This window comes from Microcaecilia unicolor, chromosome 5 (assembly GCF_901765095.1).
Source record: "Microcaecilia unicolor chromosome 5, aMicUni1.1, whole genome shotgun sequence".
Classification (NCBI taxonomy): Eukaryota; Metazoa; Chordata; class Amphibia; order Gymnophiona; family Siphonopidae; genus Microcaecilia; species Microcaecilia unicolor.
In genome coordinates this window covers 56,112,175-56,138,160 of record NC_044035.1, presented here as the reverse complement: position 1 = coordinate 56,138,160, position 25,986 = coordinate 56,112,175, and the positions used below count along the sequence as shown (strand labels likewise).

Below are 25,986 nucleotides of genomic sequence, written 5' to 3'. Positions count from 1 at the left end.
AAAAAAAAAAAAAAAAAAGGGAGGATTTCATCCTATCCTAGACCTAAGGGCCCTGAACAAGTATCTGGTTAAAGAAAAGTTCAGGATGGTTTCCCTGGGCACCCTTCTCCCCAACATTCAGGAAAACTATTGGCTATGCTCTCTAGACTTAAAAGATGTGTATACCCACATACAGATTCTTCCCAGGGTGTTCACACATTGTCTAGCAGTAGTCACAGCTTTGCTATGCGGACTGGGAGTTCTTGTGTTTTCTACCTGGATGATTGGCTAGTTAAGAACACATCGTAGGAGGGGACTCAGCAATCAATATGGAGAACTATTTGGGTGTTGGAGCCACTAGGGTTTGTTGTAAACTACCCCAAGTCCCATCTACTCCCACTTCAAAAATCGGAGTACATAGGAGCCCTGCTAGACATGGTACAGGCTCTAGCCTAGCTTCCTCATGAGCTGGTGACTGCTCTGATTGCCATCCCTGATCAGGTTTGCAGCAGCCAGCCCAGCAGATGTTGAAGTTGTTAGGCCAGATAGCCTTCACAGTGCATGTCTCTCCCATGGCACACCTCCATTTGAGAGGTGCCCAATGGAACCTAGCTTCCCAGTGGTATCAAGCTGTGGGGAACCTGGCGGATGTCATCTCAGTCACTCCAGAGCTCAGGAATTCTCTTCTCTGGTGGACAATCTGGTCAAATTTGATCATGGACTACCATTCCAAATTCAACCTCCTCAGAAAGTACTGACCATAGATTTGTCCACTCTGAGTTGAGGGGCTCATGTGGATGGGCTTCACACTCATGGAACTTGGTCCACTCAGGAGACCACACTCCAAATAAACCTCCTAGAGCTTTGGACAATATGGAATGCTCTAAAGGCTTTCAGAGACTGGCTACAAAACCAAATTATCCTTGTCCACACAGATGACCATGTTACAAACAAGCAGGGGGGGGGGGTACAGGAGCTTATCTCTTGTGTTAGGAAATGGTCAGGATATGGCAATGGGCCATCAACCATGGCATGGTGCACTGAGCCACATACTTGGTGGCCAAGCAAAACAGTCTTGCAAACATAGTGAGCAGGGTCATGCAATTGCATGAGTGATCTTTCAGTATGTGCATAGCCCATGAGATCTTTTGAATGTGGGCTCACAATCTAATTTTGTACCTGAGGCAATGAAAGGTTAAGTGACTTGACCAATGTTACAAGGAGCCTCAATGGATTCTGGCCATCTCTGGATATCAAGACTGGTGCTCTAACTACTAGACCACACCTCTACCCAAACTGTATCTCCTTCACTTATGCCCAGGCTGGGCTGACTCTAGTGGGTCACGTCACAGCTCACTGTGTCAGATCCATGGCTGCATCAGTAGCCCACTTGAGGTCAGCCTCCATTGACGAGATTTTAAAAGCTGCAATGTGGTCTTCAGTCCACACATTCACATCTCATTACTGCCATATGCGGAATACCTGACATGATAATTAGTTTGGTTTGACAGCCCTGCAGAATTTATTTGGTGTCTAGAATCCAACTCCATCTTCCTAGGCCTGTTTTGTCTTGTACCAGGTCACACCTCCACATCCAGTTTGTATATATGTTAAGGTTAATTGGTTTTCACATAATCTTGCTGTTGCAAGATTCTGTTGACCTAGTGTTGTTGTTTTTGGTGATCCTGAAAGCTAGGGATACCCATGTGTAAGCAGGGCCACCGAGAGCCGGGGCTGGGCCCGGGACAAGGCCACCCCCGGGCCCCCCCCCCCCCCCACCCGAGGTCGCCGCCCACCTGAAGTCGCCGGGCCCTTCCTCCACCCGCTACCGGGCCCGGAACTAACCTTAAGCCTCTTTCTTTCACTTCGTGCAAGCAGCAGCAGGGCAGACCTCTCCTCCTTCCTTCTGTGCCCCACCCTCGCGGACGTTACGTCAGGCAAGAGCGGGACACGGAAGGAAGGAATGGCCTGCCCTGCTGCTGCTTGCTCGAAGTGAAAGAAGGAGACTTAAGGTTACTTCCGGAACGAGGCAGGTGGGCCACACTGCAGCGGCGGCGCCAGGCCCCCCCCCCCCCCGGAGGCCCGGGCCCAGGGACTTTTGTCCCCCCTGTCCCCCCCCTCTCGGCGGCCCTGTGTGTAAGGATACACTGGTTGCTGGTGCTTGGAGAAAGCAAAGTGACTTACCTCTAGCAGGTGTTCTCTGAGGACAGCAGTACATGTATCCTTACACCCCTCCCTCCTCACCTAGGAGTTATATTCTTTTAGCTTTTTTGTAATATTGGACATTCCATGTTTGAGCACCAGGCATCAAGGCACTCACGCATGCGCAGTGGAGATGCTGCCAAAAGCCTCTTAAAGAGATATTACGCTGGGCAGTGCCCGCACCGGGCTCCGTCAGATGATGTCACCTATTTGTAAGGATACATGTGCTGCTGTCCTCGAAGAACACCTGCTACAGGTAAGTAACTTTACTTTTTCTTCTATCACCTCCCTTTTCAATTTTGGTATTTGTTCCAAAATAAATCATTTTAACAAATCAAATCTGTTTTGCTGTTTAAGACAACTATTGGCACCTCATCCCTCTTTTTATTTAAATAACACCGATGTTCGGAAATTCTTTGACAAAATGGATGCCTTGTTTTATTCATATACAATTTATCATATGGGAACCATATACCATACATAGCATAATCTTGTTTGCATGTGGTAAACTGTCTCAAATGATAAACTTTCTGGTCAGTTGAATTACTGGATTGTATTATTTGTTGAGCTACATTACAAGTTAAACATCTCCCACATTTAAAGTTCTGTACTAACATTTCCACTTGCAAAATATTAATATCCTCTCATATTTTAATTGATGGTGCAGTAAAAGAGCACATTTCTTTGAAATTACAATTTCTTAAGAGAGTGTTCTTAGCAGTTTATCTTTAAAATTAAGAGTGTAAAGATGAAATATTCCACTGACTTCTAATAATAGTCTTTGAAGTCCTTTTGCTAAGCTGCGTGCCTAATGCAGCAAAAAAGACTAACGCAGGACCCACTAATGCGTTCCACATTATTTTTGGGATGTGCATACGCTAACTGCACGCTAAATATAAATATATTTTTAGAGGCACATGTCATGGGCAGAGTGTGGACGTTCCTGCACTAACCAGTTAGTGCATCTACATTATTGTACTCTAACTGGTTAGCACTTGGAAACACGGGAGCCCTTACCGCCTACAAAATAGATGTTGGTAAGTGCTCCTGTGGTAATTTTTTTAAATGGCCATGCGCTAATATTAATGAAACAAATACAAAACCAGGTTTAATGGCCGCAGTAAAAATGGCTTTTGCACAAAGGAAAGACCCACGTAAGAGTGCATTAAGGCCATTTTTTACCACAGCTTTGTAAAAAGACCCCTTTATTTTAAAAATCTGTGTAGAATGTTTAAGTGCAAAACTAGGAATGCATTCATGAACCCCATTATCTTCATTCATTTGCAGAAGCAAACCACTACTATTAATGTGAAGCATGTCCCTATGCCTTTCTCAGCATTTCTTCTGGGTAACCCCAAAGGTCCAATTTTTAATTTATTCTTTAGATTTATTTCTGAATTCATTCTTTGTTGAACAAGTCCTTTTATGTCTCAGGATTTATGAATAAGGTATTTGTCAGTGATATCAGATGAGAACTTCCATATGTAACATGGGAGTGTATCTTCTAAAGGGCATTAAGTCCTAACACGCATTTTACACATGTGAAAATGCTTGCTGCAATGCCCTATTTCCCGGGAATGTTTGGAAATTGGCTTAGCACATGGGAAAGTCCTGCATTAGCATGCAGTAAGCCCACTTCCTTGTGTCCTTTAGCAGATATACCCCATGGGGTTCCTGTATATAGTCTTAGTATATATACCAGTTAAAGAAGATTGGATTCTTTTTGATGAACCATTACCTCCAAACAATTGAATTGATCCTGTGGATACTGAATACTAAAATGTATATTTCTAGTGCATGTTTTAATCCTCTTGAAAAACTCATTCAATGCAAACTCATTCCCAGTCTTAGAATAAAAATTCGTCTATGGACCTAAACCATAAGAAAATCTTTTCCACTAAATAAGATTTCTTTATCCATTTTTCTTCATACTTGATCATATAAAAATTCACAATAGAAGGTGTGAAGTTTGCAACAATTGCCATTCTAGATATATGAAGATATACCTTCATCCGCCAGTGGTTTTTTAAAATGCTGATCATCGCTGACTAGATTAGCCCACGATATTCAGTGCCAGGCCATGTCCGGGCACCAACACTGAATATCAGGGGCTAAATATGATGACGATAGCCGCTGAAGCGTATGCAGGTTTTGGCCGATATTCATCTGGGAGCCCACATAATACATTTATATGGGCCCTGGATGAATATCGTTTGGGACCCACATAACTATAGTTTAACTGGAAAGTATCCCAAATCCCCCTCCTTGCCCCCAAAATAGCCCCCTCCTTCCTACCCCCAGCCCCCAGACTCAAAGCATTCCAACCTCCCACGGAACTAGCCCTCCCACCCCCAAACCCCCTTGGGTAGTACCAGAAGGCTGCTGCGAGAGGTCACGGCAGGCATTTGCAGCCAGCAGCTGCAAGGGGCAGGAATGAGATTGCTTTGCTCCTGCCCACACTAGGACCACCAGGGATACACGTAGGCCCAGAGGGACCTAGACCTTGGAGAGTGTGGGGGGGGGGGGTGAAGGGCTTTGTGTCCTGCAGTCTTTGGGGTGGCTAGAGGGATGGGGAGCTATTTTGGAGACTGAGAGGGTGATTGGAGGCACCTAACCATGTCACCTCTATTTAGGAAATCTACACTGCTGCCCCTACTTGATTGACTGCACATTTTGTCCTTTAGATTATAAGCTGCTACGAGCAGGGACTGTCCTTATTTGTTAAATTGTACAGCGCTGCGTAACCCTAGTAGCGCTTTAGAAATGTTAAGTAGTAGTAGTAGTAGTTTCATGTTAAAATATAGTTAAGCATTTCCTGTCTGATATTCAGTGCTGGGGCCAGCATAGCTAAGTAGGTGAATTTAGGACAGCTTTTCAGATGTAGTTTTCTTTGCCCACGGGTAGCTGTGAAGTGTCTGTTTACTCTTTCCAAAAATACTAGGACTAGGGGGCATGCGATGAAGCTACAATGTAGTAAATTTAAAATGAATCGGAGAAAATATTTCTTCACTCAATGTGTAATTAAACTCTGGAATTCATTGCCAGAGAATGTGGTAAAGGTGGTTAGCTTAGCAGAGTTTAAAAAGGTTTGGACGGATTCCTAAAGGAAAAGTCCATAGACCATTGTTAAATTGCACTTGGGGAAAATCCACTATTTCTGGGATAAGCAGTATAAAATGGGGGTCGCTTTACTCATACTACCCCTCTCCTCAAGACCCTTCACTGGCTCCCTATCCGTTTTCGCATCCCGTTCAAACTTCTTCTACTAACCTATAAATGTATTCACTCTGCTGCTCCTCAGTATCTCTCCACACTCGTCCTTCCCTACACCCCTTCCCGTGCACTCCGCTCCATGGATAAATCCTTCTTATCTGTTCCCTTCTCCACTACTGCCAACTCCAGACTTCGCGCCTTCTGTCTCGCTGCACCCTACGCCTGGAATAAACTTCCTGAGCCCCTACGTCTTGCCCCATCCTTGGCCACCTTTAAATCTAGACTGAAAGCCCACCTCTTTAACATTGCTTTTGACTCGTAACCACTTGTAACCACTCACCTCCACCTACCCTCCTCTCTTCCTTCCTGTTCACATTAATTGATTTGATTTGCTTACTTTATTTATTTTTTGTCTATTAGATTGTAAGCTCTTTGAGCAGGGACTGTCTTTCTTCTATGTTTGTGCAGCGCTGCGTATGCCTTGTAGCGCTATAGAAATGCTAAATAGTAGTAGTAGTAGTAGGATGCTGTGCTTGATGGACCTTTGGTCTGTCCCAGTATGGCAATACTTATGTACTTATATGTACTTATAACAGCACAAGTTCTTTTGTTCCTTTTTCATTTATGATTGTTTATGTGGATCATTAGTTGGCATTCCTCACTGAGGATTGTTTCCCTTTATTTTCCATTAATGATAGCTATGTGGGTGCCAGCACTGAATATTGCCAGCCCCCACATAACCCCAGGCTCTTCCCCAACAGCACCCCTGACCTGCCCACTTTTTTATGGGTGGTCAGAGGCGATATTCAGCAGTACTGTCCAGTTTAGTGGGGTTAGGCAGCCCAGAGTGATTTAACAGGCTGGAGCTGCTCTAGCCCACTTAAATCGCTCTGAATATTGGGCAATTTGTTCTTTTTGAAACATAAAAATGTGTTCCTTTAAAGTTAATCTCATTATAAAGACCCAAAAATCAGTTAGAACATTGTGAGGCCTAAGTCTACTTTACCCAGTGTTCTGCTTCTTCTACTACTAATAATGCTTCATCCTGAAGGATAGAGGAGTATAAAGAGGATATATTCAAAGTAACTATAATAAAAGGGAAAAAATTCTACTCCACTTCTGACAATTTATTAAAAAATTAGTTGTATCTCTGAGATATGAAAAACTTAACCTAACTAATGGTTACAAAAAATTGTCAAGATTGAAGGATCAGTATTCAGCTGGTGGAACGCAGTGTTTTCCTGACCGCCACCAGTGTTATACCCTGAAATTCAATACCGGACCATGTCTAAGCACCGGCATTGAATTTTTGAGTTTCCAGAGCCGGCTGCACCACAGCCGGTTAAGTGCAATATTCAGCACTTAACTAGCTATTTGGCACCGCATAAAGATAGGACTGACTTTTATACGGTTCTATTTACGAGATGACTTTTATACAGTCCTATTTATGAGGTGACCTTGGCCAGTTAACTGATGGACATTGGCACTTAACCAGCCAGGTGCCTACTCTACCCCTGGAATGCCCCCCAGATAGCCAGTTTGACTTTAGGTGCTAACTGATCATTTTTAGTGGCACTAACCAGAAGTGCCACTGAAAATAACCCATTAGCTCCGAACAAGTGATTTAACCAGTTGGGAGCCATTTCTGGCTGGTTAAATCACTTTAAATATTGACCCCTGAATGTTCAGGAAGCTTCTCCACATTTTTTTGTATTTTAGATAGTTTATGAATCACCAGGACAGTGAGATGTTAAATATTCAGGAACTGAAATTCTTTTTCTTACATAGTAATTACTTTAGTTATAGATCTCAAACTATGTAGGATAATTTTTATAAGAACTATGATCAAAAACTGATGATGGATTTCTGCATAGGCGGTCGGTGGCCCAACTGTTTGGGGAGGCTAAAGGGGGCGGGGTTAGGGGTGGGGTCAGGGGTGGAGCTTAAATCCATAATTGTCTGATAACACACAGAAAAAATAAATATATAAAAATAAAAGTCACAATTAATACCTTTTATTAAATTTAGATATTAGATATGTATCATATGTCAAAGAATAAAGTGGTTGCTCAAAGCATATTCTAACCAGAATCGCTCAACTGCAAAACACTATGCACAACTTTGTGCAAAAACACACTCAGAACCTTACTGTATCATAAATATTACACTGGGCAGAACCTAATACACCAATATACCATCCATACGGAAAATGCAGGCCGTCAACAATATGAAACAAGGGATCATATCAACACAATTCTCATGTAGAGCCACAAAACACCCTAATTCATGTTTAATGTGGGATAAAATGCCATAAATAAGTAAATAAATCTAAACTTTTAATGTTGAGCACCTGATTCTCAAAGTGGACATATTCCAAACACTATAATGAAAATAAAATGATCTTTTCTACCTTTGTTGTCTGGTGACTTTTTCTGATCATGCTGGCCCAGTATCCGATTCTGCTGCTATCTGTCCTCAGTGCAGGTCAGGAAGTCATCCTCATTAAATATCTCCCTGGCAACCTAGGACACCTCCAGCCAAACCCCCCCCCCCCCCCCCCCCCCCCCCGCTCTCCCAGTAGTAAGGTAAACAAATTGAGCCATAAACCAATTTCTACAACTGGTTACACAAGGCTAGAGGGCTTTCACTGCAGCTCCAAGCCTCTTATACCGGCGGGGCCTAGGGATTTCTGTTACATAAACCTCTCTGTTTTGTATTATTATAGTTCCTCCTTTGTCTGACTTCTTTATTACTAGCCATATCTGCTTTTAAACCCTTTAGTTTTCCATTTTCCTTAGTTAAATTGTGCTCAAAATATGATTTTTTGATTCTCATATGAAAGCACATTTCAACACTAAGAGGCCTTTTTATTAAAGGGAGTTAAGTCTTGTAAAAAGGGGTTACTTCTAATACACAGTTACCACCCAGTTTACTAAGCCCTGCTAGCAACTGCGGTGCGCTAATGCGGACACAGCCCATTCACTTCAAATGGGCTGTGTTGGCATTGCTGTGTAGCAGCTGCTAGTGCAGCTTAGTAAACAGGGGATTAGCACATGAGAAAAGGCTTACCGCACAGCTCATTAAAGTGTTTTGCAGTAGTTTTCCTGTTTTTTAAAAATAATCTTTGGAAGAGGGTGTGTCATGGGCAGAGAGTAGGCATTCCCATATTATCTAGCTAGTGTGTTAGGATTGTCACATACTAACTAGATAATGCTTGGTTAAAGCAGGAGCACTTATCACCTCCCACGCTATTTTTTTTTTTTTGCAGTTACTACATGCTAATGGGAGCATTAGGTTGCTTTTACTAAGCTGCGGTAAAGGGGGTCCTGTGCTAGCATCAATTTGTGTTTTTGATGCTCGCTGAGGCCCCCTTTTACTGCAGTGAGTAAAAGGCTATCTTTTTCTGAGGACAAGAAATGGCCATGCGGTAAGTGAACCACTTGCCATGCAGACATTTTGGGGGAAGCACTTACTGCCACCCATTGAGGTGGCATTAAGGGCTCTCGTACTAACCCAGCAGTAACCAGGTAGCAATTACCTCCAGGTAAGCACCGGCACTACAAAAATTAAACATTTTGTAGTTCAGGAAATGACACACTGCTGATCTCCTGCAGTAGCACGGCGGTAGTTCTGGATTAGCATGCGACAAGCCTGTTGCCGCGTGTTGATCATTTAGTAAAAAGTCCCCTTAGTGTATGATGTGCAAAACAAAAATGAAGAAGAATAAGAAAATGCCTGACTTTAATGCTGTGGTAAATCTGGGCTTAGCATATGGGAAAGTCCCACTTTAGAATGCAGTAAGCCCAGATTTCATCACACCTTAGTAAAAAAGCCCCTAAATTTCTAAATATGTTAATAAGTGGATCAATTGGTTCAGATGGTACCCAACTTGATTTCAATTTTACATCTGTTGATTCCACATTAGACTGTTCTGTGTATGAAAAACAATTACTTGATCTGTAGCTACTAATACATTTTTCAAAATCTACACAAAATTAAAAACATCATGTAATGAAATGAGTACAAATAGAGAAACAGAAACAGGGAAAAATGTAGGCAGGTAAAGACCATATAGCAGGGGCGTAGCCAGACAGCAGATTTTGGGTGGGCCTAGTCAAGAAGTGAGTGGGCACCAAGTGTTCTCCCCCCCCCCCCCCCCCCTAATGCAATGAGGCCAGTATCAGCAGCTTAGGAAGCTTAGATTGCTGAAGTGGAAAGCAGTGTTTTCAGCACCATCAGGGGGAGGTCTTCAGCTGGCGAAGCTTGGGATCCCCACTAGCTAGCACTAAATATGTGCTGCTGTTGGGTGGGCCTGAGCCTAATTGGATGGGCCCCGGCCCACCCAGGCCCATCTGTGGCTACGCCACTGCCATATAGCCTATCTAGTCTGCCCATCCATGCCATATACTCTCTCTATTGCTCCCTTAGAGACCCTATGTACATTTTCCCAAGCTGTCTTGAACTCAGATACTGTTTTCATCTCTACCACTTCCACTGGGAGGCCGTTCCACAAATTCACCATCCTTTCCATTAAGAAGTATTTCCGCAGGTTACTTTTGAGTCTATCCCCTTTCACCTTCATCCTATGCCCCCTTGTTCCAGAACTTCCTTTCAATTGAAAGAGACTCACCTCCTGTGCATTTATGGAGTACACCATATGAGGAGAACACTACAATGCTGGGATAAGCTAAGTGATTTTTAATGGTGTCCCCTGTTTGATCTCATTGGACAGAACTAAATTTTGTATCGAGATTGTTTGTAGAATTTAAATAGTGGGGACACCTAGAGTGGTTAGCTGATTAGTACAGCGCAAGTAGATCAGTTTAAATTATACAATTATGAATGGAGTTTTTTTAAGCTATATGATGGCACGCCGAGCTCATGCCTTATAGCCGAATACGTTTGGCTGGCTGGGTGGCGATACTGAAGCTTTTTTCTCCATTCATTAGATGAAGCTGATTACATAAGAGTGGGAGTGTCTCGCACTAGAAATACACAGCTGGTGTGAAGTTGTGTTGTGATTTTAAAATCATCTACAAAGAGGCAAACCTTACCAGACAGACCTTCAGTATCACTTATGATAATGTTAAAAAGAACTGGCCTAAGAACTGAAAGCCCTCTGTATCAAACTTCATTAGTCTTTCTGAAGATTTAGGGGGTCTTTTACTAAAGCTTAGCTCAAGTTATCTGCAACAGGACCTATAGGAATAAAATGGGCCCTGCTGCAGATAACTCGAGCTAAGCTTTAGTAAAAGACCCCCTTAATCACTACCACTGATCCATTCTCATCTGGAACCTTGTTATTAGATATGCTCTTAACTGTGACTGAGTGAACTGCTGATGCCAATTGTTTTTTCTGGATTGATTTTTCTGTTTCTGTTCTACAAATCTCGATGATGATTTCCCACTACTCATCAAGCTCTCTTATTGACAGCATTACTTGACATCTGTGGATGCACAACCCCTTAACTATAATAAATCTAATCTCTCGTAACCAAATAATGAGAGTCCACTAATTCTTCATAATATAAATCAACTTGCTATGTTGACAGTTCAGAATTCAACTTAATTTCTCATTCAAATCATTCTACAGACACCATGTGTTCTGAAGTTTATGAGAGATAAAGCTGATTATAAGACCATAACAATAGCCATACTGGGTCAGACCAGTGGTCCATCTAGCCCAGTATCCTGCTTCCAACAGTGGCCAATCCAGGTTACAAGTGCCTGGCACAAACCCAATTAGTAGCAACATTCTATGCTAACAATCCCAGAGCAAGCAGTGGCTTCCCCTATGTCCATCTCATGGACTTTTCCTCCAGGAACTTGTCCAATCCTTTTTAAAACCCAGATACGCTAACCGCTGTTACCACATTCTCCAGAAACGAATTTCAGATGTTGTCTATTCTTTGAGGGGTCCTTTTACTAAGCAATGGTAAAATGTGGCCTGCGGTAGTGTAGATGCTTGTTTTTGGCGTGTGCTAGAGTGTTTTTTTTTTTTTTACTGTGGCTGGCAAAAAGGGCTTTTTTTAATGGGCCGGGAAATGGGTGTGCTCTAAAATTAAAACTAGCATGTGCCTATTTACAGCCTGAGCCCTTATCACCACCCATTGACCTAGCAGCAGGGGCTCATGCGCTACCCATGCAGCACATGCCAACTACTGATTACCACTGGGAACACCTCCCACAGTAAAGAATAGAACACTATTTTCTACTATGGTATTTGGGGCGCACCAAACTCAGAATTACCACCAGGCACACATGCTAGCTCGGCTGTAGTGCCAATTTGGCATGCTCTTCCTGCACGTTAACCTTCCCATGCCTTAGTAAATGAGGCCCCTGAATAAAACATATTTTCTTCTATTTGTTTTAAAAGCGGCCATCATTGAGTTCTTTTAGGACAGGACAGTGGATCAGTTGATAGTGATTTTATCTTTATGAAGATACTGGTAAATAAGGCCCGTTTCGGACACAAATGAAGCGGGCGCTAGCAAGGTTTTCCTCGGAGTGTGTATGTTTGAGAGAGTGTGTGTGAGAGTGACTGTGTGTGAGAGAGAGAGAGAGAGTGAATGTGCGAGTGTGTGTGTGTGAGACAGAGAGAGAGTGAGTCTGGGTCCGAGTGTGTCTGTGAGAGAGAGAGTGTGTGTGTGAGAATGAGAGTGTGTGTGTTTGAATGAGAGTGTGTGCGAGTGTGTATGTGAGACACAGTGACTGTGTGAGAGAGAGTGTGTTTCACACAGATACACTGTGTGTGAGAGTGTGTGTGTGTCAGAGTGTGAGAGAGAGTATGTGTACGATACACAGACTCTCTGTGAGACCGAGAGAGTGTATGAGACCGAGAGTGTGTGAGAGTGACTTTGGGACACATAGAAAGTGAATGTGATACAGTCCTGCTTATAATCGAAATAGAAAAACGCCTATATTGTGACCCAAATCGGGAGATAGACATTTATCTCACAAAAACGAATAAAGCGGTATAATCGAAAGCCGAATTTGGACGTTTTCAACTACACTCCGTCGCGGATGCGGACAAAGTTGATGGAGGCGTGTCGAAGGCGTAGTGAAAGCGGAACTGGGGCGTGGTTATCGGCCGATCAGAGATGGGCGCCTTTCGCCGATAATGGAAAAAAAATATGCGTTTTTTGCGAGAATTTAGGGCACTTTTCCTGGACCCTGTTTTTCCACGAATAAGGCCCCAAAAATTGCCCTAAATGACCAGATGACCACTGGAGGGAATCGGGGATGACCTCCCCTGACTCCCCCAGTGGTCACAAACCCCCTCCCACCACAAAATATGCCATTTCACAACTTTTTATTTTCACCCTCAAATGTCATACCCACCTCCCTGGCAGCAGTATGCAGGTCACTGGAGCAGTTATTAGGGGGTGCAGTGGACTTCAGGCAGGTGGACCCAGGCCCATCCCCCCCACCTGTTACACTTGTGCTGGTAAATGGGAGCCCTCCAAACCGCCCCCCAAACCCACTGTACCCACATGTAGGTGCCCCCCTTCACCCCTTAGGGCTATAGTAATGGTGTAGACTTGTGGGCAGTGGGTTTTGAGGGGGATTTGGGGGGCTCAACACCCAAGGGAAGGATGCTATGCACCTGGGAGCTGTTTTACCTTGTTTTTGTTTTTTTGTAAAAGTGCCCCCTAGGGTGCCCGGTTGGTGTCCTGGCATATGAGGGGGACCAGTGCACTACAACTCCTGGCCCCTCCCACGAATAAATGTCTTGGAGTTATTCGTTTTTGAGCTGGGCGCTTTTGGTTTCCATTATCACTGAAAAACAAAAACGCCCAGCTCAAAAAAAGATAAACGTCCATGTTTTTCGAAAATACGGTTCGGTCCGCCCCTTCACGGACCCGTTCTCAGAGATAAACGCCCATGGAGATAGACGTTTCCGTTCGATTATGCCCCTTAGTGTGAGACATAGTGTGAGAGACTGTGTGAGAGTGAGAGAGAGAAAGACACTGACTGTGAGAGATTGTGTGTGAGAGAGAGTGTGTGTGTGACAGAGATACCTCCCCCCTTCCTCTGTGGTCTGAGGACCCCCTCCTCCCTACCCCTCTGGTCTGAGGACCCCCTCCCCCCTCTGGTCTCAGAATCCCCTCCCCTCTGGTCTCAGGATCCCCTCCTGTGTGTGACAGAGAGTGAGACTGGGTGCGAGTGTGTCTGTGAGAGAGAGAGAGTGTGTGTGATTGTCCTCTCTCCCCTGCCCCCCTCGAGCCACCCAGAGATTCTCCTCTCTCCCCTGGCCCCCCCTCCAGCCACCCAGCGATTCTCGTCTCCCCTGCCCCCCCTCCAGACACCCAGCTATTCTCCTGTCTCCCCTGCCCCCCTCCATCACCCAGCGATTCTCTTCTCTCCCCTGCCCCTCCTCCAGCCACCCAGCGATTCTGCTCTCTCCCCTGCCCCCCCTCCAGCCACCCAGCGATTGCCCTGTGTCCCCTGCCCCCCTCCAGCCACCCTGCGATTCTCCTCTGTCCCCAGCCCCCCCTCCAGCCACCCAGCGATTGTACTGTGTCCCCAGATTAGCTCCGTCGAAGCGGCGGTGTTATTGAAAGCCCTGGCCATCCACGGAGTCAGCTTCAGAACGTTGGAGGTGAGTTCGTTCCCTCAGTCCTGCCTTCTGATTACCCGCCCTCGACGTCATCACATTTTGACGCGAGGGCGGGGCAGAGAGAGATGTGACAGACTTACAAATGTTACGAACCCTTTACTGAAGCCACGGAGTCAGCTTCAGAACATTGGAGGTGCTTTTTATTATAGTAGATATGCAAAAATATCTCAGTGATCTAAACTGATATCCCTTTTGCAAACAATGATGGACCCGAGATGCCTCCACTACTTTTTATAATTTCAAAGAAGTTTTGTGTCTTTCTGCTTTATCATCAATTAAAATGCAAGATAATATTTATATTGTGCAAGGGGAAGTCTTAATAGTAAACTTTAAATGCATAGATGATTAACTTTTAGCATCACTTTATAGATAAAACAATTCAGCAATTCAGTTAATTATAAGCTTATCATTTGAGACAGTTTACAATATGTGGAACAAACCATACTGTACATGTTATCTAGTGTCAATGTGATAAATTGTATGTGGATAAAACAAAGTGCCTGCTTAATCAAAGCATTTCTGAACATTGATCCTTAAATAAAAAGAGGAATGAGGCCATTATTACGCTTGTAGTACTGCTCTTCCTGTTTCTTTTAATATGAGCCAAATTGTATTTTCATGTTGGTTTGAACTCTTACTGTCCTTGATGTCAATAAACATGATATTTGGGAAAAAAAGAGGGATGAGGCACAAATAGTTGCACAGTGTCTTAAACTACAAAACATCCCCCTGCCCCATTTACTAAGCTGCACTAGTGGCTGCTGTGCACTAATGCCATTCACTTGAATGGGCTATGTCAGCATTCCTGCGCGGCTTAGTAAACAGGGGGTTGATTTAAAAAAAATGTTTTACTTTGAAACAAATAGTGAACTTGAAAGGGGAGGTGATAGAGGAGAATTTATTTATTCATTTATTTATTGGGATTTGTTAACTACCTTTATGAAGAGATTCACCCCCAAGGCTTACAACTTCAGCAAAAGCAAAGATGGATATTCAGGTTGCAAACCATGGAACCTAAAGAACTGAAAGTTAATGTAGAATGGAATGTTTTTTTATGAATATTCATTAAAGGGAACTTTTACTAAGCTGCTATAGAAAGAGGCCTTAGCATACCCTTAAGTGGGCTTTTCCCATTCGCTAAAGCCATTTTTACCACAGCTGTAAAAATTTAATATATATATATATATTCGTATATTAACAGCCATGCATTAATGTTGCCATTAGTCTGTGGCTATTAAAAAATGTATTGTGTGTAAGCAGTAAGGGCTTACGCGCTCTCTGTGCATTAACCAGTTAGCACATTGTAATGTAGCCTTGCTAATTGATTAGCACAGGAATGCCCACACTCTCCCCACTGACACACCCCCTCAAAAATAAATACAAATATTTTTCAGTGTGTGCTTAGTGCGCACATATTTTGGCAGTTATTGCAGACACCTGAACATGTTTCACAGTATGCAGTGTTAAGCTGTGTTAGGCACGTGCAAGCACCTAATACAGCTTAGTAAAAGGGCCCTTAAGATATTTACCAGTGAGTATGCTGTATAAAATGACATGGCAATCAGTAATTTGGTGACTGGAGCTGAGCTAAAAGTTGCCATTTTTAAAATGCTGTTAGTGTCATTTTGAATGGATGAATGTTGAATGGTCACATGAGAAGTAAGTGACCTTACAATTATGGAAAGAGTTTTTATTTATGGAGATATTGATGGATAATTTTCTATTTAGGTGTGTATGTGGAATATAAAGCCTTTTGAGGATTGCTTTTTGCCTCTGATGAAGCCTGGAAACGAAACAGCTGGTCTCTGTCTTGGCGAAGGAGTTTGAAGATAAGTGATTTTTTTTGTACACATGATTGCACATTTTGATGCTAAGGAGAAAAAAAATGTTTTTCTGTGATATTGAATTTTGAAAAATCAAAACAGGACTGCAAAGCTTAAAAGATTGATAATTAAAGGTGACTGCTATTCTGCAGTATATATTTTGCAGTGTTCTGCTGCTGAGGGGTTCCCCCCCTTTCCTGTTAAATGATAGCGATTTACTGCTAGATAGCCATTTCTGTTTAATCAGCTTTTGTTTTCTTCCAGTATCTATACAAGTTAGTCCTTCAAATAGCAACATGTTAGATTATGGGGAGGCTTTCCCAACCCCAGTTGTCCCTTCATCTCTAACATTCCTGTTACAGCTGTGAACCAGGGGTGTAACTACAGGGGGCCTCTGGGCCCCAAGCCCCCCAATCTTGGCTCAGGGACCCTGCTGCTTGCACAGATTTTCTGTGTGAGATTTTCTGGCATTCCCCTGCCTCTGGCATGCCCAACCCAATTTAGGGCTATTCCAGACTACAGAAAATTTAGAAAACTTTTAAAAACCTTTCTATTCCAAATATTTGTTATATGTTAATGTACTTCGGTGGATGCATTGTTTGAATTGTATAATATGTTTGTAATTCTAGTTTTTAAATTGTAATCCACATTGAACTTGATTTTTAGGCACGTGCAGAAAAGAAGAATAAATGCTATGCTATGCTGTCTCTCTTCCTCTCTCCATGGTTCCAGTATCTATGTTCCTTTACTTTCGTTCTCTCCTCTCCATCCCTTCGCAGTCTGACATCTCCTTTCCTTCTCTCCTTGCCATCCAGCACTGCAGTCCTGTGACCTTCCAGCAGCTTTGTAGATCAAAGCAGCCTTGCCTCCTGCTGACCCTGGAAGTCTTCCCTCTGCACAAAGTCCTTTTTCTGTATAGGTGGGATGATGCAGAGGAAAGCTTCTGGGGCCAGTAAGCAATGAAATTGTTTTGATCTGCAACACTGGCAGAAGGTCAGAAGACTGCAGAGCTGGGGGAGGGCAGAGAGAGATGGAAAAGATGCCATAGTTTGGGCAGGTGGAGGGAAGGGAGACAGATACCAGGCTGCAGGGGAGGGGTCCAAGGGAGAGAGAAAGAGAGAGAGGTGTACCTGCAGGGAGGAAGAAAAAAAATGTGTGGTGGAGAATAAATGTGTGTGTGTGTGTGTGTGTGTGTGTGTGTGTGTGTGTGTGTGTGTGTGTGTGTGTGGGGAGGTGGGAGAGATGATGCACCTGTGGTGGGGGTGGGGAAAGGGAAGCCACATCATGGGGAGTTGGGGTGGGATGGGACGAGAGCTTGAAAGGAAGGAATGAGGAAGAAGGTGAGGAAAGATGCTGAACCCAGAGAGAGAAAGAGAGAGAGAGAAGATGGACCTGGAGAGAGAGGGAGGACGTTTACCAAGCTGCGCGGCAATGCCAGCACAGCCCATTCAAAGTGAATGGGCTGTGTCTGCATTAGTGCAATGGCAGCTGCTAGCGTGGCTTAGTAAACGGGGTGGGGGGGGGGGGGGGGGAGGATGTTTAGGTTTTGTTTCTGTTTCTTCCCATAGAGAGCATCTTAAATAGAATTCAAATCTATAGAATATAAATTCTTTTTGTATGCACCCACAGTCTGAACTTTTCAACTTCAAGTAAAATGATTCTTGTTGGTTGTAACTGCTAATGCTTCCTTATGTTATGGTTGAAGTTTAATTTCACATGTGTCATAAAATTCTCAATAATTTTTTTAACTAAATGAAAAAAAGTACATTATTATAAGAAAAACCTCATTTTATTTTTGTGATATTTTTGTCTTTCATTGTTTTCTGTGAAAGAAGAAACAGACAGAAAGAGCTAGTGTTGCAGAGCTTTTTTTTTTTTTTTTTTTTAATGTGACTTCTGAGACACTGGGAAACAGGGAGAATTGAAATCTGCCTCAGGCTCATCAGAGCAGTTGCCAGTAAAACATTTGTAGTGTGAATTCAAAGCTATAACCTTGCACTGTATTTTGAAGAGACCACAGGAGTTTCAAATATGAACAAAGCAAAATATTTAAAGGATAACTTCTTTTTCTAATCCACATAATGGTAGTTTCCTTGTCATCTATACCAGACCAGTTCAGACTAATGGGTTATGTCCATCTACCAGCAGAATGAGACAGAGAAAATTGTTCCAAGTAAACCGCCCCTTAAGGGTATCGTGCAGCCTGGACTGTTCAGTATTTTCTCTGTCTCCTAGCGAATGATGGACGGATCGTGCAGTTGCTCTGGATTGCTGGTTGATAGCTCCTGTCCCAGATTCTGGTGACAGTGGAGCCAGGGGTGTGCTGGTAGCCGTGTTGGGGATAGTTTTAGATGATACTCAGTGGTCCTGAGTTCCTCATCTGCCAGCTAGGGTGTTATCCAGTGACCCTGGTTCCCTCCCCTCCCCTACCTCCCCTGACTGTCTTTCTAGCAGGGTAGGGTGATGGTTGATTGTGGCATGAGGTAACTTGTCTCCCCTGTGGGGTTCTTATCTTCTGTGGTGGTAGGTATATCTGAATTTCTGCCTCTGAGGTAAGCCTTTATTTATTCCTGTCACTAGTGAAGAAGGTTGTTTATAAAAAAAAAAAAAAGGAAACTTTGTTTTTTCCCTCCTTTTCTGCCTCTGAGGTAAACCTTTATTAATTTCTGTTACTAGTGAAGAAGGTTGTTTATAAAAAAGGAAACTGTTTTTCCTTTCTTTTCTGCCTCTAAGGTAAACCTTTTTTAATTCCTGTCGCTAGTGAAGAAGGTTGTTTAAAAAAAAAAAGAAGAAACTTTGTTTTTCCTTCTTTCTCTTGCCTGTTACCTGATTTATTTTCCCTCCTTTGGCAATGTATTCTAGGGGGCTGCTTGCGAAGTTTCTTTGAATTTCATTGGCCGGCATTAGATTCTGATCTTGGATCCCTCTGAGCTGAGGGCGGCCCCATTGCTGGAACTTGTACCTTTGCGGTTCAGAGGTAGTCTGCCATTTCCAAAGTAGGGGAGGTCTCTCGCTGGCTCTGTTTGGTTGCAGGCTCAGTCTTTTTAGTCCAGGGCTATTTTTTCATTCCTGTCAGTCTTACACTGCTGTTGGTCAGTTCTTTTTCAGACCGTCCGGTCTCTGCTGCTTCTGGCATCTTGCTTGAGACGCCCCTGCTATTTGATTCTTGTATTGGCAGCTGTTTTTCCTCCCTTCCTTAGGGAGGTTCTGTTCCTCTCATCCCCGTGGATCCCTTCTGTCTGCTCTGTTTTGTCTGCAGGGTACTTTCCTTCTGGTGGGGGTCCGAGTTGCCCTTGGTGTGCAACTGCTAGCTCAAAACCCTCTTCTGAGTACCCTCGGGAGCGCCATTCTTGCCAGTCTTTTGCTTGGACTCAGTTCATTGTCTCTTTACGGAAATGTGCCTTTTTAGGACTAGTTTGCCATAGCTCTTCCTTGCTTCCCTTGCTTTCGGGCAGGAGTTTTAGCCTGGCACAGGTGGATTTTGCCTTTTCTAGTTTCAGGCGCCTCTCTCCTGGCACATTTGGCACTCCTTCCTTTTTCTGTAAGGGACGCAGTTCTTTCCTACTGAGCAGATCTATTGCTGTGCATCTGGATTATCGCCTCTTAGCTCTGCGCTTTTCTCTACTTTTCTGCAGGGAAGTGGCTCTGTTCTAGGTCTGGAGTTTGACTCTCCCTTAGCTGGTTTTTCTTCAGTTTGGTGTTAGTGGCCAGCTTCCTCTTTGTTCCTGGCCTGGCGAGAGTTGTTTCTTCCTCACTGCCTTGCGGCTGCATTTTGTTCCTATGGTCTGAGCATTCCAGCTCCGTGATGCTTACCTCCCTCTTGGCGGGAGTTCTTTCTCTACGTTGACTGCTGCTCCGTATCGGTTGCCTAGGAGGGTGGTCATTGTGGCTCAGAGACCACTTGAGGGCCGAAAGTGTCTCTTGGGGCATGGGGCTTTTTCTTTTTGTAGTTTTAGGCCCTCTGGGCCAGGGGAGTGCAGCGCCAGGTCTGCATTTCCACAAGTTGTGCTCTTTTCCTGTTGACCTCCTGACAGCACTTTCTTCTCTGGCTGTTCCCTGGGACTCCATCTATGCATTTTGCTTGTTGAGCCCAGCTCCATCACTGCATGTTGAGCACAGCTCCATCGTGACATGTTGAGCCCAGCTCCATCGCTACATGTTGAGAACAGCTCCATCGCTACATGTTGAGCATAGCTCCATCGCTGTATGTTGAGCACGGCTCCATCTCTACATTTGAGTATGGTTCCATCGCTGCATGTTGAGAGCGGCTCCATCGCTACATTTGAGCACGGCTCCATCGCTGTATGTTGAGCACAGCTCCATCGCTGTATGTTGAGCATGGCTCCATCGCTACATTTGAGCACGGCTCCATTGCTGTATGTTGAGCACAGCTCCATCGCGGTATGTTGAGCGCAGCTCCATCATTGCATGTTGAGCTTCTCCATCGCTGCATGTTGAGCACAGATTCATTATACCATGCAGTTCCACTGTTCCATGTTGGGCATGGATCCATCGCTGCATGCTGGGCAGAGTTCCACAGTTCCAGGTTGGCTTTAGTTTCATCGCTGTATGTTGAGGACAGCTCTATCATGGCATGTTGAGTGAAGTTCCTTTGCTGCTTATTCTGCAACCTTTCTTCTCTGCATGTTGAATGCAGCTCCATTGTCACATGTTGAGTGTAGTTCTTTCTCTGCAGGTCTCAGCGTGGGGCACAGTCCTGTGTCTGCGTGTAGAACACAGCTCTGTGTCTGCCTGTGAAACGCAGCTCCTTGTCTGTGTGTGGCATGGAGCTCTCTTTCTTTGTGTATGGAACGCAGCTCCCTGTCTGCGTGCAGAGCGCAGCTCCACCGCCTGTTGAGTGTAGCTCCATCTCTTTATGTTTAGCACAACTCTTCTCTGCAAATTGGGTAAAGTGGAGCACAGCTCTGTGACTGCAGGTGCTATACAGCTTCATGTCTGCTTAGGAAACATAGCTCCTTGTCGATGTGTGGAGTGCTGCTCCTCGCTGACGTCTGGAGCGCTGTTCCTTGCCGGTGTCAGGAGCACAGCTCCTTGTTTGCGTGTGGAAAGCAGCTCCTTGTCTGCATTTTATACACTGTTCCATCGCTACCGCAGCTTCAGTTCTGCAGGTACCTCTAACATCCAGCTCTTTCAGTGGGGCACTGCTCATCCTCTGTTACTCTCAGCTTTGTCTCTGCTTGTACAGGGCATTTCTATCTTTGCCAGAGGTAGGCAACTCTTTCTCTGCCCGTGGTGCGTGGCTTAGTTTGTGTGCATTGAGTGCAAATCCGTTTGTTCTCTGCCTGCCTGATGAGCGCAGCTTCTTTTCTGTCCCTTGAGCACAGTTCAGTCTCTGACTGTGGAGCGTATTTTCCTTTGCCTGTTGGGCACTGTTTCACCTTATCGGTCAACCCCAGCTCTTTTCTGTGGGTTGGATATAGTAACTTCTCGTCAGCTGTGGTTTACCACAGTTAGATTGCTAGACAAGGCTGCCTTGTCTCCTGTTAGCTGCCATTCCTGTGTCATCTTTTCTTGCCGTAGCCTCTTCGTGGCTGGTGAGAAGCTTCTCCATTGCTGGAGTTTGAATTGATCTCTGTTCCTTTTGTGTCTTCTTGGCACCTTAGGGGCCTTTTCTCCACAGTGTGGCTCTCGACTCTGTTTTTGTTCTCTTGGCTCTGTTCTTTCAACCCTAAGTCCAGAGCGAGCTGGTTGAGGAGTACTCTTTCTTTGGTTGTACCCTGGTATACTGCTGCCCTTTTCTTCATGGTTCTCCTGGAGAGACTAGCGCTCCGGTTAGTTGGTTCTCTCAACTCTGGAGTCTCTTCTTGTTCTGTGGAGTTTGATTCTCTCACTAGGCGCGGGTCTGGGTGGTTCCTGGGCCTTGCTTCCTTTCTTCTATGAAGTGTGGTGCACTGTTTGGGGTTGCATACTCCTAGTTCTTGTTAGGGTAGCTTCATCCGACCATCCTGGACTCAAGACAGGGGTATGTAATTTTTCTTTTGCTCTGGACGTTTGTTTTACGTCCTACGGCTTCAGTTCCTTTTCTAGTGTCTAACTCTGTTCCATTTTGGTAGCCTGGTGGTTCGAATATTCAAATCCATTTCTGCTGATCAGTTTTTTGCTGTGTGTATAGCTTTGTTGATTTTTCAACTTTCTGCATTCTTCTTTTCTCCCCTCTTCTTTGGGAAACTGCTTTGCTACATCCCATTAGTCTGGACTGGTCTGGTATAGAAGACAAGGAAGGAAAAATTATGTTCTTACCTGATAATTTTCTTTCCTTTAATCATACCAGACCAGTCCAGATGCCCTCCCTGGCTAAAGTCTGTCAGAGTGTTGTTTCCTTTAGGTATCCCTGGCTGTTCCACGACCCTTCAATACGCTGGGATGTCCTACAGCACTGCCTACTTCATCTTCTCTATTCAATCTCCTGCCACTTGTTGTTGTGCCAGCTCTGTATGACTCCTGTTACTTGGCATTACGGAGTTCTTTCCCCGGATTCAGGGGTAGATCTCTATGTGCTTGAGCAAGTTCAGTATGGACCATTCCCTCCCGCTTACTTTACTGTGAGGGGAGGTTGCAGTTGCCTTTGGCCGAGCAGGAACAGTGATGTTCTGCATATTGGCTCCAAGAGTTTGCCTGTTTGGTATTAACTGTGTTTTCTTCTAGAATTCAGGGCACCATTACTTGGCTATTCGAAATACTGAACATTCCAGGCTGCACGATACCCTTAAGGGGCGGTTTACTTGGAACTATTTTCTCTATCTCCTTCCGCTGGTAGATGGACATAACCCATTAGTCTGGACTGGTCTGGTATGATTAAAGGAAAGAAAATTATCAGGTAAGAACATAATTTTTCCACATTTTTCATGTCTGTACTGAAAGATAAAGAAATACTAGTTCTCAATCTAATTTATTTTTAACAAGACTATATATATTTATATATTAAATAATGCTTTTCATGTTCTAGTATTCATCACAGTAGATAAAAGCATTCATTTAGGGTTTTGTATATATCATGCACTTGGGTCACAAGAATCCGAGGGAACAGTACAGTATAGGGGGTGTAGTGCTTCAGTGTATGAAGGAAGAGTGGGACTTGGGGGGTGATTGTGTCTGATGACCTTAAAGCTTCCAAACAGGTAGAAAAAGCGATGGTCAAAGCCAGAAGGATGCTTGGGTGCATAAAGAGAGGCATGACCAGCAGAAAAAAGGAGGTGATAGTACCATTATATAAGTCTCTAGTGAGGCACCATTTGGAGTATTGCTTGCAGTTCTGGAAACTGCACCTATGGAAAGATATAAACAGGATGGAGACTGTCCAGAGGGTGGTTACGAAATTAGTAAGTGGTCTTGAATGCAACAATTATAGGGACAGGCTTATGAACCTCAACATGTATACACTGGAAGACAGGAGGGAGAGAAGAGACATGATAGAGACGTTTAAATATCTCAAGGGCATGTACGTACAGGAAGAGGGCCTTTTTCAACTGAAGGAGAACTCTGGAATGAGGGGGCATATGACGAAGTTAAGAGGGAATAGGCTTAGGAATAATCTAAGGAAGTACTATTTCACAGAAAGGGTGGTGGTGGCATGGAATGGCTTCCCGGTGGAGGTTGTGGAGTCGAGGACTGATCCAGAATTTAAAAAGGCATGGGATAAGCATGTGGGATCACTTAGGAAAAGGAAGAGTTAGGGGTTACAGAGGATGGGCAGACTAGATGGGTCATATGGCCTTTATCTGCTGTCATGTTTCTATGTTTCTATCAAATGTAATTCCCCAACATATTGGGGATTACTAAACTGATGAGAGTCCTCCTTCAGAGTTACTGGGGGAAGGAACTGGTTGGAAAGGGAGAGTGAGAAGCCCAGCTCCAAGGGGAGTGTTTATGGGGAAAGTTGTTTTGGGAAATGTTTGTGGGTTTAAATGGATAGGAGATGTCATGTTGGGGTGGAGTTAAGAGTTAATAAAAGCTGTTGTTGTGCAGAGCACATGGTCTTTGGTTACTTCTACCCCTGCCAGGACCCTTGAGGAGAGGGTGTGTTCTGGATAGGCCCAATAACCTAAGGCTGAATTAAGAGGAGGTTTTTGCCAATAAAAGTGTAATCCTCCATATCATGGGAGAACTCTCCAGAGTTACTGTGCGGAGGATTCTGAGCAGTGGCATAGCCACAGGGGAGCCTTTGAGACCTGGACCCCAAGGTCTGCTGGTTTGGCTGGTGGGAATCGCCAAGCCACGCCAGCAGAATCTTTCCTGAGGCGATATTTGCCACTGCGCTGCTTGCCCTATTTTCCCTCTTTCCATGTGCATACTCACTAAAAACGAGAATGTGCACTGGGGCGGGAAAGCAGGGCAGGCAGCACAGTGGAGACTCTCACCGCAGGAAAGCTTCTGCTGGCAGGGCTTGGGAACTCCTGCTAGCCCAGGTATGTGGGGCTACGGCGGGGGTCAAGAGCAGTGGGGAGGTGAGTCAAGATATGCCCCCCCCCCCCCACAATTTGGGCTCATGCTCTCTCGCAAATTGAGGTCTGGCTACGCCTCTGGTTCTGAGGTTGTGGGTGGTAAAGGATCCAGCCTAAGAGGATGGGTTCCTGGGTAAGTTGCAGAGGAAAATGTTTCTGGTTGTTGAATGACAGTGTGGGAGGAGTTAGGAGTTAATAAATAACGTTGATGGGGAGTGCACAAGGTCTTTGCTTGCCTGTACCCCTGATGAGACCTTTGGAGGAGAAGGGGAGTCCTGGATGAGTTCAAGAAACTAAGGCTGACCAAAGAGATGGTTTCTGCAAATTCCAGCATTAACTGTGAGGAGAAGTGCTTCAGGTGGGAAACAGGGGATCCCAGCCTGGGAGCAGGAACAGTGAAGAGCAGTTTGGAGCCAAAGGTAGTAGCCTGGAGAGGTACTTCTTTGGAGGAGAGAAGTGTGGACAGACATGGAGGTCTGATCCAAAAGAAGATCTGCTTGTTGCACAAGTGCTGCAGGCACAGCCTTAGATTGTTTCACCCAGAAGGGATGGGTATGGACAGGAGGAGCTGTAAATATGTACATACCGTAGGATTACGAACTAGCTAACTTCCAAATTCTACTGAAGACTCATCTCTTTAACAAGGCATACAACAATGATCAACAAATATGAATTTCTGTACACATATCCAGAACTGCCTCCACAATATCTACTTGCCAAAATATTAACTTGTTTTTTCATTGCCATGCTACCCAAGATCCTTTTGTTATCACAAAATGTATATTTTCTTAATTCTGATATATTTCCTATATATTTCTTACTATGTTTGGTTGGAAAAATACTATCATGCTCTATCATTATCATGTTACCCAAAACCCTTCAAATGTATACTTTATCATGTATTTCCACTAATCATGATGTATTGTAAGCCACATTGAGCCTACAAAGAGGTGGGAAATGTGGGATACAAATGCAACAAATAAATAAATAAATTATAAATTGCATTTGAAGAAGATACACCATATCCCTAAGTTTGCTCTGGATTTATAGTTTGCATCTCATATCAGGTTGGATTATAAATTGACTGTTTGCTTCAAGAAGGATTTGAGCTACCTGTTGCAGAATATTCAGTAAAGGTTGGTTATTTTGCATACATCTCTGTACTGGAGCCTTTTCTTTGAGTGAGAGTGAAATTTATTTGCTCCCAGACTGGTAAAGGAAAGAGGAAAGAATAAAAGATAAATAAAGCCCCAGCTCAAAACCCTACGACCTTCAGGATTTTTATCCAGCCCCAGCCTGCACCTAGTTCAGTGAGTCAGAAGTGATTAAAGAGAAATCATCCTTCCTGTGTGACAATACAGAGTCAAGGGTCAGTATTTTTTTATATTAGAGATCCAGGCAACATAACTTAACAAATAATTCTATGAGTATAACCAGTGTTGGCAGGTATTTTTGTTTGTTTGGTAATTTTTTTGGGGGGGAGGGGGGTTGGTATAGCTTAGGACTATAAATTGCATAAGATTTAATAGACATCTCTGAGACCTAGTGGAAGAATGATAACCAGTGGACACTGTTATACCAGGGTACCAATTATATCATAGTGATAGGGTGGATCAAATTGGTGGAGGGGTAGCATTGTATGTTAAGAAGACTACAAGTTCTGCAGGACACAAAAAACACATCTTGG

At 44.1% G+C, this 25,986-nt stretch overlaps 1 protein-coding gene across 2 annotated transcripts in view; it reads left to right on the top strand.

The window, feature by feature from the left end:
* The window catches only part of LOC115470043 (inactive heparanase-2-like), a 590,764-nt gene that overhangs the window by 393,140 nt on the left and 171,638 nt on the right, over positions 1-25,986 (top strand). Inside the window, exon 4 of one of the 2 annotated variants that reach the window (XM_030202918.1) lies at positions 15,743-16,867. The exons of the other annotated variant lie outside the window; for it this stretch is intronic. Coding sequence (XP_030058778.1) covers positions 15,743-15,771 — 29 coding nt within the window. The 3' untranslated portion in view covers positions 15,772-16,867. Of the gene's footprint in view, positions 1-15,742; positions 16,868-25,986 lie in introns of those variants that run through there. 2 annotated transcript variants of the gene reach the window in all.